At 41.1% G+C, this 19,967-nt stretch overlaps 1 protein-coding gene and 1 pseudogene across 1 annotated transcript in view; one reads left to right on the top strand and one right to left on the bottom strand.

Annotated features, from left to right (window-relative positions):
• NFX1 (nuclear transcription factor, X-box binding 1) overlaps window positions 1-19,967 on the top strand; it is a 78,093-nt gene that overhangs the window by 39,530 nt on the left and 18,596 nt on the right. Inside the window, exons 10-14 of the mRNA XM_036854136.1 lie at window positions 3,875-3,972; window positions 7,874-7,904; window positions 13,556-13,638; window positions 15,074-15,182; window positions 19,331-19,450. Of these exons, the coding sequence (XP_036710031.1) occupies window positions 3,875-3,972; window positions 7,874-7,904; window positions 13,556-13,638; window positions 15,074-15,182; window positions 19,331-19,450 (441 nt within the window). The remainder of the gene's footprint in view (window positions 1-3,874; window positions 3,973-7,873; window positions 7,905-13,555; window positions 13,639-15,073; window positions 15,183-19,330; window positions 19,451-19,967) is intronic.
• On the bottom strand, window positions 1,143-18,271 carry LOC118896905 (annotated as a pseudogene).

Here is a 19,967-nt window from a genome sequence, read left to right as displayed (position 1 = left end):
TATGAACAGACCTGGGGGTGGGACAAGACCAGCTCAAGGGACTCAAGAGTAACTGCTATACCTCAGCAGAGTTTTAATCATGGAACACTTTTAAGGAACTAAGGTGAGTTGGATTGAGAATCTCAAAGAAAAGCCTATGGCTAGTGGTAACAGTGGCTCTCATGTTTATTCAGACCTGGCTTATCTATAGAAAGCTTGTTAGGTCTTAGTATCTCACCCAGTAGGAAATTTCTGTCCTAGACACATAGCTTTAGTACAAAAGACTAGGTGGAGTTCTGCTTTCAGGATGGTGGCATGAGGAGCAAAACAAGCAAAGCTGGGGAAAACTATAAAAAAGCAACCATTTAAAGTCTCTGGAAATTGTCCTGTGGGCATACATCAAATGAAGAAATTTTTATTGAAGAAAATCTACTAAAACTGAGTAAGAACAGCAAGAGTGTGTGTCATTTGAATCACAACCTACTTTCTACTTCCCCACCCCTTCCCAGCTCAGCTCAACAGAAGCTCCACTCAGGATTGGTGTGCCCAAGAAATTGGGGCTTCATCTACCCTCAGCTCCCAGTCAAGGGTTACTTGCTAGGAGGAGTGGACCACCAGCTTTTCTCACCCCCCCTCCCCCCAACCCCGCCAACTCCAAGTTGAAAAGGCTAAATTTCTGGTAAGCAGAGCTGACAGGCTGGGGACTCCCTTCCTCCGCACAGCCCACCCATAGATTGGAGGCTCTAGTCTAGTCACAGCAGGCAGGAGTACTGGGGCATCAGTCACCCTCACCCCAGCTCACTTGTAGGAGAGAGGTTTCACAGTGAGAGAAGAAAGCTAAGAAAACTAGAGGCTGCTATCTCACCCAGCACCCACAGTAGTGACTGAGTGACGGGGTGGGGGGAGAAGCAGTCCATAAGGAAAGAGTTCCAAAATATTCCCCAAAGGAACTGACTTTAATTTGAAAGAGAGTGTGGGGAAGTTCAGGCCTAAGGGCCCTTTAGAAAGCAATAGCTCCTCTTAATTAAGAGCAACAGCTAAACTATAGGCCAACTGGTTCACCAGAGAGACCCAGGGAAGGAGATAACTAAGAGGAACCATCCTGGGGTCAGAACAAACCTCACAGATTTGCCTCAAAGACTACCTCTGCCCAGATTTTATTGGATCAGACTGCTGAGCAGTTTATGCCCCAGGACATTGTTGAAAATAATAGAGCAATCAGCCAGCAATTAGTGGAGCCTCAGGACTGAGTGTAATACCAAATGAGGCAGACAGCTTAACAGAGAGGTCAGGGAAAGAGACAGTCAGAGAGAGCCCTGCTAAAACCACTGTCATCCCAGGGCGACCATGCGCATGCCCAAGGCTGTGCCATCTAAAGAACAACACCAGTGGCTTCATACTGTAATAGAAATAGACTTCACTAAAATAGCTTAGCCAAGTCACAAAACAAATAAACAAGTAGACAACAACAACAAAAAACAAGCTGTGGAAAGAGGAAGCAGTATCCAGAGTTGCTGCAAACAACGTATTACCAAAAATGTTCAGTTTCCAACAAAAAACTACAAAGTATGCAAACAAAAAAAAAACCCCACAGGTAACAGAAACTTTCTGTTTCAGTTTTCTGTGAGAGTGACCAATGTCAAATTTAACAGAGACTTCAAGGTAGCCGTTATGAATATATTCAAAGAACTAAAGGAAACCATGCCTGAAGAGGTAAAGGAAGGAAGGTGTAAAGGCAGTGTTTCATCAAATAGAGAATATCAGTAAAGAGAGAGAAATTTTAAAAAAGAACCAAATGGAAAATCTGGAGTTTTCCAGTAATTAAAATTTTAAATTCATTAAAGGGACTCAACAGTAAGTTTGAGCTGGCAGAAGAAAGGATCAATAAATGTGAAGATAGATCTATAGAGATTATATAATTCAAAGAACATAGTGAAAATGAAGTGAATAAAAGTGAACAGCACCTCAAGAGAAATGTGGGACACCTTTAAGCACACAAACGTGTAATGGGAACACCAGGAGAGGAGAAAGGAGCAGACAAATATTCAAAGAAATAATGGTGGGAAACTTCAGATTTATTGAAAGACATTAATCTACACATCCAAGAAACTCAGCAAATTCCAGTAGGATAAATTCAAAGAGATCCACGCCTAGGCACATAGTAAAAATGCTGAAAGCCAAAGACAAGGAGAAAATCTTGAAAGCAGCAAGAGAAAAATGATACATTACATACTAGGGAACCACTGTAAGATTCACAGCTGACTCCTCATCAGAAACAGTGGAGAACACTGCATCGCAACAGGAAGGCAGTGGGATGACCTATTCAAAGTGCTGAAAGAAAAAAATTACCAACCAAGAATCTTATATCCAGGAAAAGTCTTTTGAAAAAGAGAAAAACAGAGTTCTCTGCTAGCAGATGTACTTTACAGTAAATACCAAAGGGAGGTCTTCAGGCTGATACCAAGTAAACCCACACGTAAATTTAAATCCACAAGAAAAAGCAAAGAGTAAAGGTAATTACATAATTATAAAAGAAAGTATAAGTGCATATTTCTTCTTCTTCCAACTGATTTAAAAAGTGATTGTATAAAATATGCATATAATTGTATTGTTAGGCCTACAGTATACAGAAATGTATCTGACAGTAACAGCACAAAGGAAGTGGGTGGGATCAAAGTTGTACTGGAGTAAGGAAATGATACCAGATGGTAACTCAGATCTGTAGCAACAAATGAAGAAAACCAGTAATGGTAAATAAGATAAACATAACAAGTTATAAATGCATACTTGCTCTCCTTTCTTTTGTCAACTTTTTTAATAGGCATAACATAAAGCAATAATTTTAACATTGTACTGTTGAATTTATAACACATATAAATGTAATATGTATAACAATAAAAGCACAAAAGAGAAGAGAAAATAGAGCTATATGGGTGTAAGGCTTCTGTATCTCACTGGAATTAGGTTGGTACAAATCTGAAGTAGATTCTAATAAGATGCATATGATAAGCCCTAGAGCAGCCATTAGGAAGATAACTCAAAACATAATGGAACATGCCATTACCAGGAAAAAATGTTACACTGGAAAATATTCACTTAACGCAAAAGAAAGCAATGAAGGAGAATTAAGTTAACAAAAAAGACATAAGATGTAAAGAAAACTAAAAGTAAAATGGCAGACATAAATCCAACTATATCAATACTAACATTACCGTCAGTGAATTAAACAAAAACCAGAGATTGTCAAAATGAATTTTTTAAAAAGATCCAACTATATGCCATCTTTGGGAAACAGACTTTAGAGTCAAAGGTACAGTTAGGCTGAAAGTAAAAGGATGGAAAAAATACATCATGTAAACAGCAGCCATTGAGAAAGACTATGGATGATCCCTGATGGGGTCCTTGAAACAGGACTTGTCCTAAAATCTGGCTTAGCAGAATGACTAGCAGGCCACCTATCACCAAACGTTCATAGAGCTTAGTGAGATTATGGATGATGGTTTCTGATTACTTATGATCCCCAGGTGATTTTCGGAGTCAAGAGTACTTCAGCAAGTCACCCATGGCTACAATTTTAAGGAGATCCGAGTCTAACCTGGAGACTTGAGGTCTAAATAAAGAGTCAGAAGATCTGTTCCTTGACTTAGGCAGAGCATCTTGTGCTCCAGAGCATCTTGCTGTGACTAATGCTGGGGCCTGTCCTTGCTGGAAAAGGCTCAGCCTGCCAGGTGAAGGGAAGATAGGGGAAGAGGCATTGATAGCATCCTTCTTCCCTCAACTCTGGTGATGGAGTTGCAGGGAACAGAGGTGGAAGACCGTTGTGGCTAGTTAATTTGGGAGTCTGAAAATGAGTAGTTGCAATTTTCATTCCCAGCTCTTTTCATTTTTATTAAAGATTTCATTCATACTTGTGAAAAGCGCTGCCATGAAGGAGACTGTGGACCATGCTCTCGCACATCAGTTATTTCCTGCAGATGCTCTTTCAGAACAAAGGTAAATCCTACAGAATGCTAGAGTTGTTGCCACCAATGCCTTTTACTTATTTGTTTGTTTGTTTGTTTGTTTACTTATGGCTGCATTGGGTCTTCTTTGCTGTGTGTGGGCTTTCTCTAGTTGCGGCGAGCGGGGGCTACTCTTCACTGCGGTGCACGGGCTTCTCGTTGCAGTGGCTTCTCTTGTTGCAGAGCATGGGCTCTAGGCATGTAGGCTTCAGTAGTTGTGGCGAGCAGGCTCAGTAGTTGTGGCCAGCGGGCTCTAGAGCTCAGGCTCAGTAGTTGCGGCACATGGGCTTAGTTGCTCCACGGCATGCAGGATCTTCCCTGACCAGGGCTCGAACCTGTGTCCCCTGTATTGGCAGGTGGATTCTTAACCACTGCGCCACTGGGGAAGCACCCAATGCCTTTTAAATTGGTGATTGTGGGAGGGAAGGAATCAAAATAACCTCAGGCTTATTTCTGTTAATACTGTGTATGATTCATCCAATCCAGCCAATGTATACCGATATCTACTATGGACCAGTTGTAGGATAGGTATGAAGGGGTATGGCACACAAGGCTCAGAGGCCAATAATAGGCTTAGGGCACATATACAAGTAGCTTGACCAAATACAAGTGTGATAATGCTAGATGCCAGAAGAGAAGAACAATAGCACCGTTGCAAGCAGTTAGCTCACTAAGTTAGAGGGAACACAGTCCACAAGGTCGCCCTCACTTCTGACACCCACTGCAGGAGTTCAGACAATTGCTGAATTAGAACAGTCCACATGACCGCCCTCACCTCTGATACCAACTGCAATCCAGTGGTCCCCAAGGCTACCCTCAAGATTTGATTATTCGCCAGAAGAACTCACAGAACTCATTGAAAACTGTTATACTCTTGATTACAATTTACTACAGGGAAAGGATACAGGTTAAAATCAACCAAAGGAAGAAGCATGTAGGGCAGAATGCAAGAAAGTACCAAATACGAAGCTTCCAGTTGTCCTCTCCCCATGGAGTTGGAACAGCGTTACTTTCTTAGCACCAGTGTGTGATTGTATGCGTGGAGTATTGCCAACCAAGGAAGCTCACCCACCGGAGAGTGGGTGGTCAGTTTTTATTGGGGCTGCATCATGTAGGCGTGGTTGACTGCCCATGTAGCTGATCTCAGCCTCCAGTCCCTCCGAAGTCTACTAACACTGTGTGACCCAAAGCCCATGCCCTAAATCACATCATTGGTCTTTCGGTGTGGCCAGCCTGCACCCTAAATCATGTTAGACTCTCTGGTGACCCAAGGCTCCAGGGAAACAATGACACTCCCATTAGGCATGATATTCCAAGATTATCTCCCAGAAGCCAATGGCAAAAGCCAGACCTCTCTTCAGATAGTGTTAATTTTTCACTATACAACTGTTTTGTCAACCTCTGCTTTCTGCCTGGGACAAACTTCATTGGACTATATATTATAAAAAGTCATCTTACCATTTTGGAATTAGTGCCCATTTCTATGTCTGTAACCAGAAGAGGCAAGAAGCTTTCCTCTGAAGTCTGTAGGTAATCCAACTTGGGGAACATACTGAATGTTGATCTGTCCTGCTCTCTGATGTACTTCTGGTCATTTCAGTGCATATCGGCACCTGTCCCAGCAGAACACAGGCCTGGGTAGAGACAGAATTCTGAGTAGTTGATTCTATTTGTTAAGTACAGCCCAAGGTCTGGGTAGCAGCTGACTTGCAAATGATTCTGAGGATATTGTCCATAAATTGGGAGCTAGCTTAATAAGTAAGCTTCAGAATTAAAGAAAAAATTGTCAAAGTAGTGCAATTTACATGTGACAAAAGTTGTATGAGGATGTGTGGGGATTTTTTCTGAATGAAATCACAGAATACATAGGACAGTAAAGGTATTTTGAATGTCAGGTACAGGACCATTTTATGCTTTGTAAATACCAGCTTGAAGACTGTGAGATACTCTGATTTAGTAATCATAAATTTAGTAATGCCTGGAGGTGCTCTTTGTGCCCAAGAATTACAAACAGGGTTGGGATACACAACTGTCAGTTTGCTTCTTTCTCCCCAACAATCCCTTTCTCTGTCTCTGTGCTTTTTTGCGTCTCATTCACTCTCTGTCCTCACTCCCCCTAATAGTGGATCCCATGGCAGTGAGTGTATTCTTGAAAAGCTATTTGTAAATTGAATTTTTTTTGCAAATAAAATCTTATTCTAAAATTGCTGGAGGAGCTCACTATCAATATGAATTCTGTTAAACAATTTGACAAAGTGAAAGATCTCTTTGAAACACTGATAACTACCTCATTTTTCAGCCAGATTTTTCCTGAAATATCTTTTGTAATGGAATGGGCTTTTCCATGGAAGTGAGTTTTCTAGATAAATAGAAACTTATTTCTTAAAGCTTCAGAAGTTCTTCTCTTTTAATCACTTTGGTAGGAGTCTGAGAAATGTTTGCTGTATCTTACTACCTATTAACAAAGAACCCTGTATTTAAGTTTTTATTGGTAATTCATATTTAGTATAGGGATTTATGGGAGTTCCGTCTTTCCCTGCAGGTGTACATACCACTCCAGCATGTCATTTCTTTTTCTTTTTCTTCTTCTTTTTTTTTTCTCAACTCCAAACAGCCTCATGTTGTGGGGTGGCTGGCGCCTGTCAGGGAGAGTCCCTTCCAGTTCCCTGGAATGAATGCTCTCCGGCAGCTAGCTGCTGGGCACTCAGGGAAGGGGCTGCCTCTGGCCAGGGTCGACCCGGCACGAGCACAGACCCCTGGGCTGGCTTCGCCAAAATTGTTACCGAACACAAGTTCATGCGCCTGACGCACAGTGAGGCCAAACGAATAAAACTTCAGGGTTTGGAGCAGAGAAAGGTTTATCGTAGGGCCAAGCAAGGAGAATGGTGGCTTGTGCTCAAAACCCCCAAACTCCCAGCATTTCCTGTGTACAATCCAGTGTTTGTATTAACTGGAGCACTCACTCAAGCAATTTCATGAGTCACTTTTGCTTTGTATCTCTAGAGAGCATATGGGGAATTTTTTCATGTCATAGAACCGAGCCAATTCATTGATTTACCGAAAACATTTTTCTAGCCAAGAAGCTTCAATTTCTTAGACATCTTCACGTCTGTTATCAACTCCAGCAGCTGCCCCCCTTTTTCAGGGTCATTTTCACTGAGAAGAAATGTTTTTATCATTTTGCTTATTTCTGAGTACATAGCATGTCCATGACATCAAAGCCAAATTCAGATGTAGATGCTGGGCAGCCATCCAGGCTCACTCTCTCCCAAGTGACTGGCCCTTCACACAGCAGCCTCCCCACGCATGTTACTCAGGAACATGTATCAGCAGAATTACATGTGATAGACCTTTGAGGCCATTCACACATGATTGAAACCAGGGTAGCAAAACTTTGAATGGCAAAGGACTTCTGTATTCCACTCTGCTACAGTTCAGCTGCATTGCCAGGGATACTCTTGAGTATGTAGAGCTGTTTGTCCCTGCATCAGATGGTACTGATTGTTACATATTTTCAATTCTTATATCTGCTTTTTATGGCTTTTTCTGTCTGTACCCTTGCCAGACAGTTATTTCTCTTTGCTTTGCATACCTTTAGCAGTCAGTCCTTCTTTCATTCAGGTTTTATAATACGTAATCTGCTGTGAGTTTAGAGGTCAGACCACAAAGAATGTTATATTTGCATGAAAAGTCATTAGACCTGGGGCCCTGTTGGGAGTAAAGCTTACAGGGACTGGGCAAACGTAGCCCCCGATAGGTGAAGTTGGTGAATAAGCGACTGCCAGAGAAGTACTGGGTATTTGGGATATGCATGTTACATTTAGCATTATGCTGCAGTTGTGTTGTTTCATTTATTCCTAAAGTAGTTACTATTCCCTTTTCTTTCTCCATAGGAGCTTCCATGTACCAGTCTCAAAAGCGAAGGTATGACTGGGAAGGGGCATGAGGTAACTTTCTGGGGTGAAGGTAATTTTTTACATCTTGACAGGGGGATGGGTTATATGTCAGAATTCAGTGAAGGTACTTTGTGCATTTAACTGTATGTAACTTTTACCTCAAAAGAAAAAAAAAGAACCATAAATTGAATTCTAGTTAATGAAATGCTGTAAAATACAGGGGAAGTGTATTCATGTATGCAGCTTACTTTGAAAAGCATCCAAAATTAAGATAAACTGATAGTTGGATGGAAGAATAGAGAGTTATGAGTAAAAGCAACTACTGGTAGAGTCTAGGTAGTGGGCATATATAGGTGTTCACTATAAACTTGTTTCAACTTTTTTATATGTTTGAAATTTTTCATAATAAAATGTTGGTATGGGAAGGGAAGGAAAATAATATCTAATGAAGCAAACTTTGTAAAAACTGACTCTGATGCTTGATCCCCTTATGGCTTGATAGGACTGTTGGATACCTAGAACAGGGGGACTCAGCCAGCAGCCTTCTTAACGTTTAGGCCTAGAATATTGTTTCTTCCTTTGTCCTTGATCCTGATACTCCACTTTATTATGGTTCTGTCCTTGTTTTACCAACCGTCACATAGTCTTTGTTTAAACCACCTTAAAACTGTTTTGGAAAAGTGATAGAAGATAAACTTAAACAAAATAAAAGCTCTTATTCTGGTCAGAAAGAAAGCTGTATTGGTTAAGGTGCTTCTGGCTACAGGTATCAAAAAACCCAAGGAAAAATGACTTTAGCTCTAAGGAGGTTTACTGTCTCTCGTAACAGGAAATCTGGAGGCAGAACAAGTCCAGGGTTGGTTAATTACAAACCCAGTGATTCTAGGACTCCAGTCCAGCTTCCTGTGATTTTCTTGGTTTTCCCCTCCTGGGTATTAGTTAGCTACAGCAATTTCATGCATTGAGTCATCTCCCAGCAACATCTAAAGAAAAGAAGGAGCGATTCTTCTCCTCCTTCTTGAGAACAAGGAAGACAGTTCTGAAAGACCCTCAGTATGCTTTTTATCACATGTTCCTGCCCAAACCCTTCACTAACAAGGGGAATGGAATTACCATGACAGGCTACACTATTCAGCATTCACTCCGGTAATGGAGGAACACGTGGGTGCCCAGATTCTGAACAAAATTAAGGCTCTGTTAGCCTGAGGAAGGTGGAGAATGGCTGAGTATCTGCCTCAAATATCTGAATATTTGACATAACCAGAAATATCTTCCTCGAAACCACAGTCAAAATTTTGGTAATTAAAAAATATAATTTGGAAAACTTACTATATTAGTACATAATTTTTAATAATTAAAAAATTGATAAAATAATATAACGTAAAAAGTAGAAATACACCCTCACCCCATTTTCCCCTCCTAGTTCCATTCCCCTGATAAAACCACATCATTAGTTTGTTGGGTATGGGTCCAGATCTTTTTCTATATTCATACAGGTGTATACATGTGCTAGTATGGTTTTGTTTTTCCGCTAAACTTAGGTTCTTACTAAACATACTTTCTGGAACTTGTTTTTTTCCCCTCAGTAATATATCAAAGACATTTTTCCATGTCAGTGTGTATAGCTCTCCCTCTTGAGAACATTCTTTATGTGGATATGCCATAGTATAGTTCACCATTGCTCTTTTGTTGGTCGTTTAGGTTGTCTCCAATTTTTCCCCATTACAGATAACGCTGTAACCATCTTGTTAATTTTTTAGCTTACGATGAAAATTTTCAATCATATGTGAAAGTAGAGAGACTAGTATAGTGAATCTCTGTGTACCTATCACCAGTCATCAACAGTTATCAGCATTTTGCCCATCTTCTTTCTTCATCCATCCCTCTTTTTCCTATTTTTAATTTTCACTGAAGTACTTTGAAAACAAATCCCAAACGTTATTTCACCGGTAAACACTTCAGCGCCTTCAGCACCTTTATTGAGATAATATTCACAGAACATACAATGAAACATTTTTTTGTTTTGTTTTGTTTTTTCTTTTTTTTAATAAATTTATTTACTTTTTGGCTGCGTTGTGTCTTTGTTGCTGTGCACGGGCTTTCTCTAGTTGCGGCGAGCGGGGGCTACTCTTTGTTGCGGTGTGCGGGCTTCTCATTGTGGTGGCCTCTCTTTGTTGCAGAGCACAGGCTCTAGGCACACAGGCTGCAGTAGTTGTGGCATGCAGGCTCAGTAGTTGTGGCTCGCGGGCTCCAGAGCACAGGCTCAGTAGTTCTGGCGCACAGGCTTAGTTGCTCGGTGGCATGTGGAATCTTCCCAGACCAGAGCTCGAACCCGTGTCCCCTGCATTGGCCGGTGGATTCCCAACCACTGCACCATCAGGGAAGTCCCCAGTGAAACATTTTAAAGTGTACAATTCAGTGGCATTTAGTACCTTCACAGTGTTGTAAAACCATCACCTCTATCAATTGTAAAATGGGTTCATCATCCCAAAAGGAAACCCTTTGTTTACTAAGTTTTCACTCCCCACTCGCCCTTCCCCACCAGCCCTGGCAACCACTAATCTGCTTCCTGTCTCTGTAGATTTAATTATTCTGAGTATTTCATATAAATGAAATCATATAATATGTAACCTTTTGTCTCTGGCTTCTTTCATTTAGCATGTTTTTAAGGTTCATCCACCTTGTAGCACGCATCAGTACTTCATTCCTCTTTATGACTGAATAATATTCTGTTGTATATATATACCACAGTTTGTTTATCCATTCATCTGTTGATGGACATTTGGTTTGTCTCCTTCTTTTGACTGTTGCAACCAGTGCTGCTATGAACATTTGTACACAATCTTTTATCTGAGAACCTGTTGTAAATTCTTTTGGTTATGTACCTAGAAATGGAATTGCTGGATTATATGTTGGTTATAGGTAGAATTTTTTTTTTTTAATTTTTATTAATTAATTATTTATTTATGGCTGTGTTGGGTCTTCGTTTCTGTGCGAGGGCTTTCTCTAAGTTGCGGCAAGTGGAGGCCACTCTTCATCGTGGTGCGCGGGCCTCTCACTATCGCAGCCTCTCTTGTTGCGGAGCACAGGCTCCAGACGCACAGGCTCAGTAATTGTGGCTCACGGGCCCAGCTGCTCTGCGGCATGTGGGATCTTCCCAGACCAGGGCTCGAACTCGTGTCCCCTGCATTGGCAGGCAGATTCTCAACCACTGCACCACCAGGGAAGCCCTAGGTAGAAGTTTTTTAAAAGAACTGCCACATTGTTTTATACAGTAGCTACACTATTTTACAGTCCCACCAGTAATGTATGAGGGTTTCATTTTCTCCACATCCTCTCCAACACTTGTTATTTTCTGTTTTTTATCACTACTATTATTATTATTACTGTTATTGCCATCCTCAGTGGGTATGAAATGATAAATCATTGTGGTTTTGATTTGCATTCCCTAATAACTAATGATGTTGGGCATTTTTTCATGTACTTGGGCATTTGTATATCTTCTTTGGAAAAGTCTATTCCTTTACCATTTTTTAATTGGGTTGTCGTTTTGTTACTGAGTTGAAAGAGTTCTTTATAAATTTTGGATCCTAGACACTTATGAGATAACTGATCTGCAAATATTTTCTCCCATTATGTTGTTGCCTTTTCTTGATGGTGTCCTTTGATGCACAAAAGCTTTTAATTTTGATCAAATTTAATTTATTTTTCTTTTGTTGCTTGTGCTTTTGGTGTCCTAGCTACTTTTGAAAGTGTATCTGTAGGAAGCATTACTTAAAATGGAATTACCACTTAAATTTTTGATAGATACATATGTACTCCAAAAGTTTATTCTCCCGTTCACTAAGTGTGTGTGCCTTTTTCTCCACACCTTAACCTGTTCCATACATTAATCAGTCTTCCTATTTCCTTTTCTTCTTCCAGTGGTTTTTTTTTTTTTTTTTTTTTTTTTGGCTGCGTTGGGTCTTTGTTGCTATGCGCGGGCCTTCTCTAGTTGAGGTGAGCGGGGGCTACTCTTCGTTGCAGTGCGCGGTCTTCTCATTGCGGTGGCTTCTCTTGTTGCGGAGCACGGGTTCTAGGCGCGTGGGCTTCAGTAGTTGTGGCACACAGGCTCAGTAGTTGTGGTGCACGGGGTTAGTCGCTTCACAGCATGTGGGATCTTCCCGGACCAGGGCTCGAAACCGTGTCCCCTGCATTGGCATGCGGGTTCTTAACCCCTGCGCCACCAGGGAAACCCCCTCTTCTTCCAGTTTTATTGAGATATAATTGACATATAGCACTATATAAGCTTAAAGTGTACAGCATAATAATTTTTTGTTTGTTTTTAACATCTTTATTGGGGTATAATTGCTTTACCATGGTTTGTTAGTTTCTGGTTTATAATAAAGTGAATCAGCTATACATATACATATATCCCCATATCTCCTCCTTCTTGTGTCTCCCTTCCATCCTCCCTATCCCACCCCTCTAGGTGGTCACAAAACACTGAGCTGATCTCCCTGTGCTATGCAGCTGCTTCCCACTAGCTATCTGTTTTACATTTGGTAGTGTATATATGTCCATGCCTCTCTCTCACTTCGTCCCAGCTTACCCTTCCCCCTCCCCGTGTCCTCAAGTCCATTCTCTATGTCTGCGTCTTTATTCCTGTCCCAGCATAATAATTTGACTTACATACATCATGAAATGATTATTACAGTAAGTTTAGTGAACATTCATCATCTCATATACATGGAAAATGAAAGAAATAGAAAAAAAATTTTTGTCTGTGATGAGAACTCTTACTTCACTCTCTTAACAACTTTCATATATAACACACAGCAATGTTAATTATATTTATCATGTTGTACATTACATCCCTAATACTTATTTATCTTGTAACTGGAAGTTTGTGCCTTTGACTGCCCTCCTCCAGTTCCCCCTCTCCCCACCCCCCGCCTCTGATAACCACAAATATGATGTCTTTTTTATGAGTTTGTTTGTTTTTGAAGTATAGTTGACCTACAACACTATGTTAGTTCCTATTACACAGCATAGTGTTTTTTTCTATACATTTCAAAATGATCACCACAATAAGTCTAGTTACATTATGTCGCCATACAAAGATATTATTTAGTTATTGACTATATTCCCCACACTGTGCATTTCATACCCATGAATCATTGGTTTTGCAACTGGAAGTTTGTACCTCTCACCTGTTTCTTTTTTCCCCCACCCCCCTCTCCTCTGGCAACCACCTGTTTGTTCTCTGTATCTACACTGTTTCTGTTTTGTTATGTTTGTTCATTTGTTTTGTTTCTTAGATTCCACATATAAGTGAAATCATACTGTATTTGTCATTCTCTGTCTGTCTTATTTCTCTTAGCGTAATATCCTCTAGGCCCATCCATGTTGTCACAAATGGCAAGATTTCTTTCCTTTTTTTAATGGCTGAGTAATATTCCATTGTATATATTCCACATCTTCTTTATCCATTCATCTATCAGTGGGCACTTGGGTAGTCTTCCTATTTTCTATTTTTTGACTGGCAAGTGAAAAGTGATATTTAAGTAGTATGCATTTTCACCATAACTAATTTATTTACATTATTACGTTTGTATTTCTTCAGCCTGTAGTCACACAAATATTTGTTGAATGAATGTTCATATCCTCTGACTTGTTTTCCTTCTTAATTGTTCATAGCAGATGCTACATTTATGTGTGACAAGAGGTGTAACAAGAAACGGTTATGTGGACGGCATAAATGTAACGAGATATGCTGTGTGGTAAGTGGACCTATCATTAAGCACTATCAGATTGCATTCATCTAGGGGCTGGGCTTCTGGAAGCCTCAGCCATCTAGAACGCAGCCCAGATTTGGAAATCACTGGGAGAGGCCCCTGAGCAGCAGTCAGAATGCTACCCAGAGAGACAGACTGGGCCTTTTTAGGCCTCAGCCAGGTCAAGAAGTCAGCTGATGGCAACATGGAGGAAGGGAAAGAAGAAAGACAGAAGGCCTCAGGCCCCAGAGCTCAAGACCACTGGATGAGCATGTAGTCATCTGCAGGAGACTGTATGCTGTCCCAGCACACAGACTGGCTTGGCCTTAGCAACTCAGGCTTCAAGTTTCATATATTCCATGGGTCAGATCAGTAGGCAAAATGAGTGTGGCTTTTTTTTTTTCCAGAAGAGGGGCCTCCATTCTTGGATATGCTTTTCTTTTTTTTTGGCTGCGTCGGGTTTTAGTTGTGGCACATGGGTTCTTTGTTGAGGCATGCGGGATCTTTTTGTTGCGGCGCGCGGGCTTCTCTCTAGTCGTGGCATGCAGGTTTTCTCTCTCTAGTTGTGGCGCACAGGTTCCAGAGCTTGTGGGCTCTGTAGTTTGCAGCACACGGCCTCTCTAGTTGAGGTGCACGAGCTCAGTAGTTGTGGCACATGGGCTTAGTTGCCCCGCGGCATGTGGGATCTTATTTCCCCGACCAGGGATCGAACCCGCGTCCCCTGCATTGGAAGGAGGATTCTTTACCACTGGACCACCAGGGAAGTCCCGAGTGTGGCATTTTTTAAAGAACAAGTTTCAGTTATCTGAAGTATTCACTTCTGTGGAACTAAGTAAAGGAAGCACTACCTGGCAGTGGGTACTGTGTTATCGTGTGTGTGTGTGTGTAAACAAGGTAACACAGTACCAATAGTAAAGTAGTACATATATACACACACATATATAATACACAATTGTTATTTTTAGCATTTATGTTGACAGTGTGAAGAGTGATGAAATTGTTCTGTGTATCAAGACTTATTTATAAACCTGTGTTTGAAAGTTTAAAGACTTCCTCTTATTACTGAATATTTCAAACATATGTAAAAGCAGAGATACAAGTATGAGTCCCATATGCCCAACATGTAGCTTCAGTAGTGATCAGGTCATAACTAATCCTGTTTCATTCACATCCCCACCTACTCCCCCTCCTTTGATTATTTTGAAGCTAATTCCAGATATCATGCGATCTGTAATTGTGGAGAGCTTCTTTATTAATCTTGTTTGTGGAAAATATAAAATGGAGATAATTTTGTAAACATATATAAATCTCTCAGGAATTCCCTGGCAGTCCAGTGGTTAGGATTCTGTGCTTCCACTGCCGGAGGCACAGGTTCGATGCCTGGTCGGGGAACTAAGATCCTGCATGCAATCAATCAATCAATCAATATCTCTCCTCCTAGGATAAGGAGCACAAGTGTCCTTTGATTTGTGGGAGGAAACTCCGCTGTGGCCTTCATAGATGTGAAGAACCTTGTCATCGTGGGAACTGCCAGACATGCTGGCAAGCTAGTGAGTGTCTTCACTGTATACTTTATTATATAGAGTTTTCTAGAAAGTCAGGAATGATATATTCTGAGTGATTGATTTTCTTAGGTTGGTATGGATTACTGAATTAATAAGCCTTAGTATTTCAGATATATTGAGACTTTTTTAAAAAGAGGGTATTAAATCATTTATTGATTACACGTAATAATGGATGATACACAAGCCTCATTCCCATCTATAACTTTATCTGGTACCATAATTCAGTTTAGATATATTGCATAGGATGTGCCAACAATCATATTAATAACCAGAAAACTCCATAACTTTGCTTGGGTGACCCTTTTAACGGTGAACTCCAGGTCACAACACAGTAACTGTCAGTTCAGCTGAAGACAATGGCTTCTCCACCCAAGCGGGTTGTAAATAAATTTCGAATGGGCCCTGGCATCACCCTGAAGGAATTCTAACTTCACATTGTTGGGGTGAAGTTTACCAAAATGACTTCAGAGTAGACTAACTTTACACAGCACAATTTTAAAAAGACACATTTATTCAGCTTCATGAGTGGACTGTTACATTTAGCAATCAACGGCATGGGTGCAAAAAAAAAATCTACATTAAAACCCTTTGTTGGAATGCTTTACACTTTCTACAGAACAGAAACTAAAATAACTTGTTACACAATTAGTCACAAATACAGTCCTCGAGTTTTTTTGCCCATACACATGAGTATTGTCAAAAACATGTCTTCTTTGTAGCAGCTAGGCCCTGCCAGCGCTGTGCTTGGCCGAGTTCACAAGTTTGTTGTAACCTGTAGCTTCCCTGTCACTTCTCTGGCTCTCCTTTCCTGCTAAGCTTTGTTTCCTGGCAGTAATTAAAACCTTCTGCCACCGCCATAGCTACTGCTGCTGCTGGAACCGTAGCCACCGTGGTTTCGTGGTTTGGCAAAGTATTGGCCTCCACCACCATAGGAGCCAGAACTTCTGCCTCCGAAGTTTCCTCCTTTCATGGGTCCAAAATTTGAAGATTGATTGTTGTAATTGCCGAAATCATTGTAGCTTCCGCCACCTCCAGAATGGCTTTCGTCATTACCAAATCCATTATTGCCATCCCCACTGCCACCATATCCCCCACCACCACGGCTGCCACCAAAGGCATCTCGACCACTGAAGTTTCTTCCACCACCAGAGTTGTCATTCCCACCAAAACCACCTCCACGACCACCACCAAAGTTTCCAGAACCACTTCCTCCTCTTCGGCTGGATGAAGCACTAGCCATCTGTTGCTTAGGTAGGGCTTTCCTTACTTCACAGTTGTGGCCATTCACAGTGTGGTATTTCTGAATGACAGTCTTGTCTGCGGAGTCATGGTCATCAAAGGTTATGAAAGCAAAGCCTCTGTTTTTGCCACTGCCTCAGTCATGATTTCAATCACTTCAGTTTTCCCACACTGTTCAAAATAATCTCTTAGGTGATGTTCTTCAGTGTCTTCTTTAATGCCAGCAACAAAAATCTTTTTCACGGTTAAGTGGGCGCCAGGTCTTTGAGAATCTTCTCGTGAGACGGCCTCTTTGGTTCCCCGACTCTTCCATCCGCCTCGTGTGGCCCTGCATCCGTGGCCGCATCCACCTCCTCCGCAGCGGCATACGTGACAAACCCGAAACCTCTGGAGCGTCTGGTGTTTGGGTCCCTCGTTACCGTACAGTCTGTGAGCGTTCCCCATTGCTCAGACTGGCTCCTCAGACTCATCAGTTGTTTCAAAGCTCAAACATCTGATGAAGAGCTTCCGCAGCTCTCCGGGCTCTTTGGGAGACTGACTTAGACACGACAGCAGTAGAGGGGGGAGACTTCAATGATGCTTACTCGGCAGCGTTCACAGCAGAAAAGCTATTGAGACTTTTAAAGAAGTTATTCCTCTGTTGTCCCTGAATGTATGAAACTTGGGATGTAAGCAGTGATCCTAAGATGGGGTCTGCTTGTGTTATAATATTAAAAACTCACATTCATTATAACACTACCAATCCCATCAGAAAACTCTGGGGAAAAGTATTAGGAAGTTGTCTAGCTCATAGTGATAAACGCGTATTTTCCAAAATTCTCTTTTCACTTGAAAGCTTGAATGTTATCATTGGCAGCAAATTCAGTTTTCTTAAAGTGATGGGCTCACTGCTAATTTTTGATACAATGTCTGCCAAAATACCCAAGTCTGAATAATCATAGTTTGTCGGTCACTTTTTCAAGGAAAATGGTGTGTTATGAAAAAAGAAGTTAATTCAGCAATTCAGCTGACGACTCAGAAAAATGCAGTTCTTTAAAATGACCAGAGGTCAGACAGCCGTCCATATCTGAGGGTTCCACATCCATGGATTCCACATCCATAGATTCGACCAACCGTGGGTTGAAAACGTTCAAGGGGAAAAATTCTAGAAAGTTCCAAAAGCAAAACTTGAATTTGTTTTGTGCTGGCAACTATTTATATAGCATTTACATTGCATTGGGTATTATAAGTAACCTGGAGATGATGTAAAGTATACAGGAGGATGTGCATAGGTTGTATGCAAATACTACAGCATATTATATAAGGGACTTGAGCATTCTTGGATTTTGGTACCCATGGGGGTCCCGGAACCAATCCCTTCCCGCCAGGATACTGAGGGACAACTGTATTTTTGTGTGCAACAAAAGTGCTTGAAGCAGATACCCTATTTTGTTCCACAGAATATTAGAAAGACATGTATTTAAGGGTCAAGATTTTTTTTTTTTACTTCTTCATCAAGGACTTTCTTAAGTTAAATTGTCGTTTTTTATCTACTCTAAGTACGTGGCAGTGAAAAATACAACAGTTACAGTTTGGCACTACTGCCTTATTTGCGCTAATGCCCTGGCAGTATTACCAGCTGTTGCTTTTTCACCATCAGTGCAAATGTCAACATAGTGAAAAAAGCAAATAGTGTCTAAATATTATTATGAAAATAATTTTGACCTTGTGGACTCCCTGAAAGGATCAGGGAGTCCTAGGGGTCAACTGAGCACTCTTTGAGAACTGCTACATTAAAAGATTAGCCTAGATCAGGGTTTCCCAACATACCTTCTGTGGAATACTAGGCCTACCATATTTCAAAACGGAGTAGTAAGTGCTTTGTATAATCACACACATGGAGTTCCGTAGAAACAAGTTATGTAGCCTCTTACTCTTTACCCAGCTGTTTCACATATATTAGCCCACCCCCACAGTAAACTTTTGAGTGGACAGGTCAAAGTTTGGTATCCCCATTTGGCCAAAAGGAAGCAATCTCAGAGTCGTTAAGTTACCTGCCCACAGTCACCGCACAAGTGGGAAGTAGGTCCAGGACTAGAAGCCTAAGTCTCCTACTATATTTACAGGGCTCTTTCCACCACGTTGTGTAGCCTCTGAAGAGTTTTCTGGAGAGTGCTGACTGGAGAAGAGCAGTGGGTAGAGGAATCCTGGAGGGCCTGGGCTTTCTGACTCTTGGTCCCTAGTTGAGAACCACGGCCAAAGACCCAGCCTCTACCGAGGACCAGGATTGAAGAACTAGCTCCCCTTTGGGTCTGAGGGTTAGGAGAGCTCTTGACAAAGTGGACCGCTTGTTGGAGGCCCCATGTGAGTTCTCATTTTGATTGGGCTTGTGAACTGTGCCTAGTGAACTCAGATGTAGCTCTTGGCTTCATCTCAACTTCATATTTTTATCATGATAGATGTCGGTTATACTTATAAGAATTTTTTTTTTAATGGCTTCAGTGGCTCTCTGAGGTTTATATTCAAAAGCATATTTTTCTGTGTTTGTTAACTACCTGTGACTTTTATAGTCTCTATCCATTTTCCTAACTAAAAAGTTAAAAAAAAAAAGAATCTGTTTCTTTAGTGGAAGTCTCCTGTTCTGTCAAAAGAGATGGTCTGTAGATCTTCTGTTTATAAAATACATGTAAAAATGTCTTGGAATACTTATGGACTTAAAGTTTGTTGCAAGTAAAATTGAAACACTTTGCCGCCGGCAGCTCAACTTAATGAATAAAAACCTTTTTTAAAAGAGCAGCCCCCCAAAAAATTCTCCTCTAAAAATACAAGCCAAAAAAAAAAAGTGTGTGTGTGTAATTATCTTGTGCGCATCTCAAATTCATGAAGGGTGTTTTGTTTACCTGTTGTTTCACCAGGTTTTGATGAATTAACCTGCCACTGTGGCGCGTCAGTGATCTACCCTCCAGTTCCCTGTGGTACCAGGCCCCCTGAGTGTACCCAGACCTGTGCCAGAGTCCATGAATGTGACCATCCAGGTGGGTCCTGTCTCCTTGCCTCCACACCTCGCAGCCTGCTCACACTGTGTCATGTAGGATGTTGCATGATGGTCTTCACTGCTTTGAGATGAACACTGTGGTTAGCCCCTCCTTGTTCCCTGTGCTCAGGGGCTGCTTCTGTAAAGATGGGTCTGAGATCTGGGCCACAGCTGGGAATCACAGTGCCTTCCATTGCTTTACTCTGTGGATGTCAAACACACCCAAAGGGTTGGGAGAATCCCCAGCTGGTCTTGTCTTCTTTCTTTGTGGCCTCCACTTCTGGTGCATATTTCAAAGTTAAGCATCTTTTTGTAAAGTTAAAAGTAATTCGGTTTTGTTGTTGTTGTAGACGCAATATATGTTTATTACATAAAAAGGAAGAGAGAAAGAAAGAAAATAGAGATAAAGTCAAAAGATTGAAATTAAATCATCTCTTATGTTACCTTTTAGGAATTATACGCCCTAGTGTGTATTTTTCAGGGCCTTTTTTCCATGGGCAAAAATACATATTTGCATT

The sequence above is a fragment of the Balaenoptera musculus genome, chromosome 6 (genome assembly GCF_009873245.2).
Source record: "Balaenoptera musculus isolate JJ_BM4_2016_0621 chromosome 6, mBalMus1.pri.v3, whole genome shotgun sequence".
Lineage (NCBI taxonomy): Eukaryota > Metazoa > Chordata > Mammalia > Artiodactyla > Balaenopteridae > Balaenoptera > Balaenoptera musculus.
Note: the sequence above shows the minus strand (reverse complement) of the source record. Positions and strands in the feature narration are given on the sequence as shown.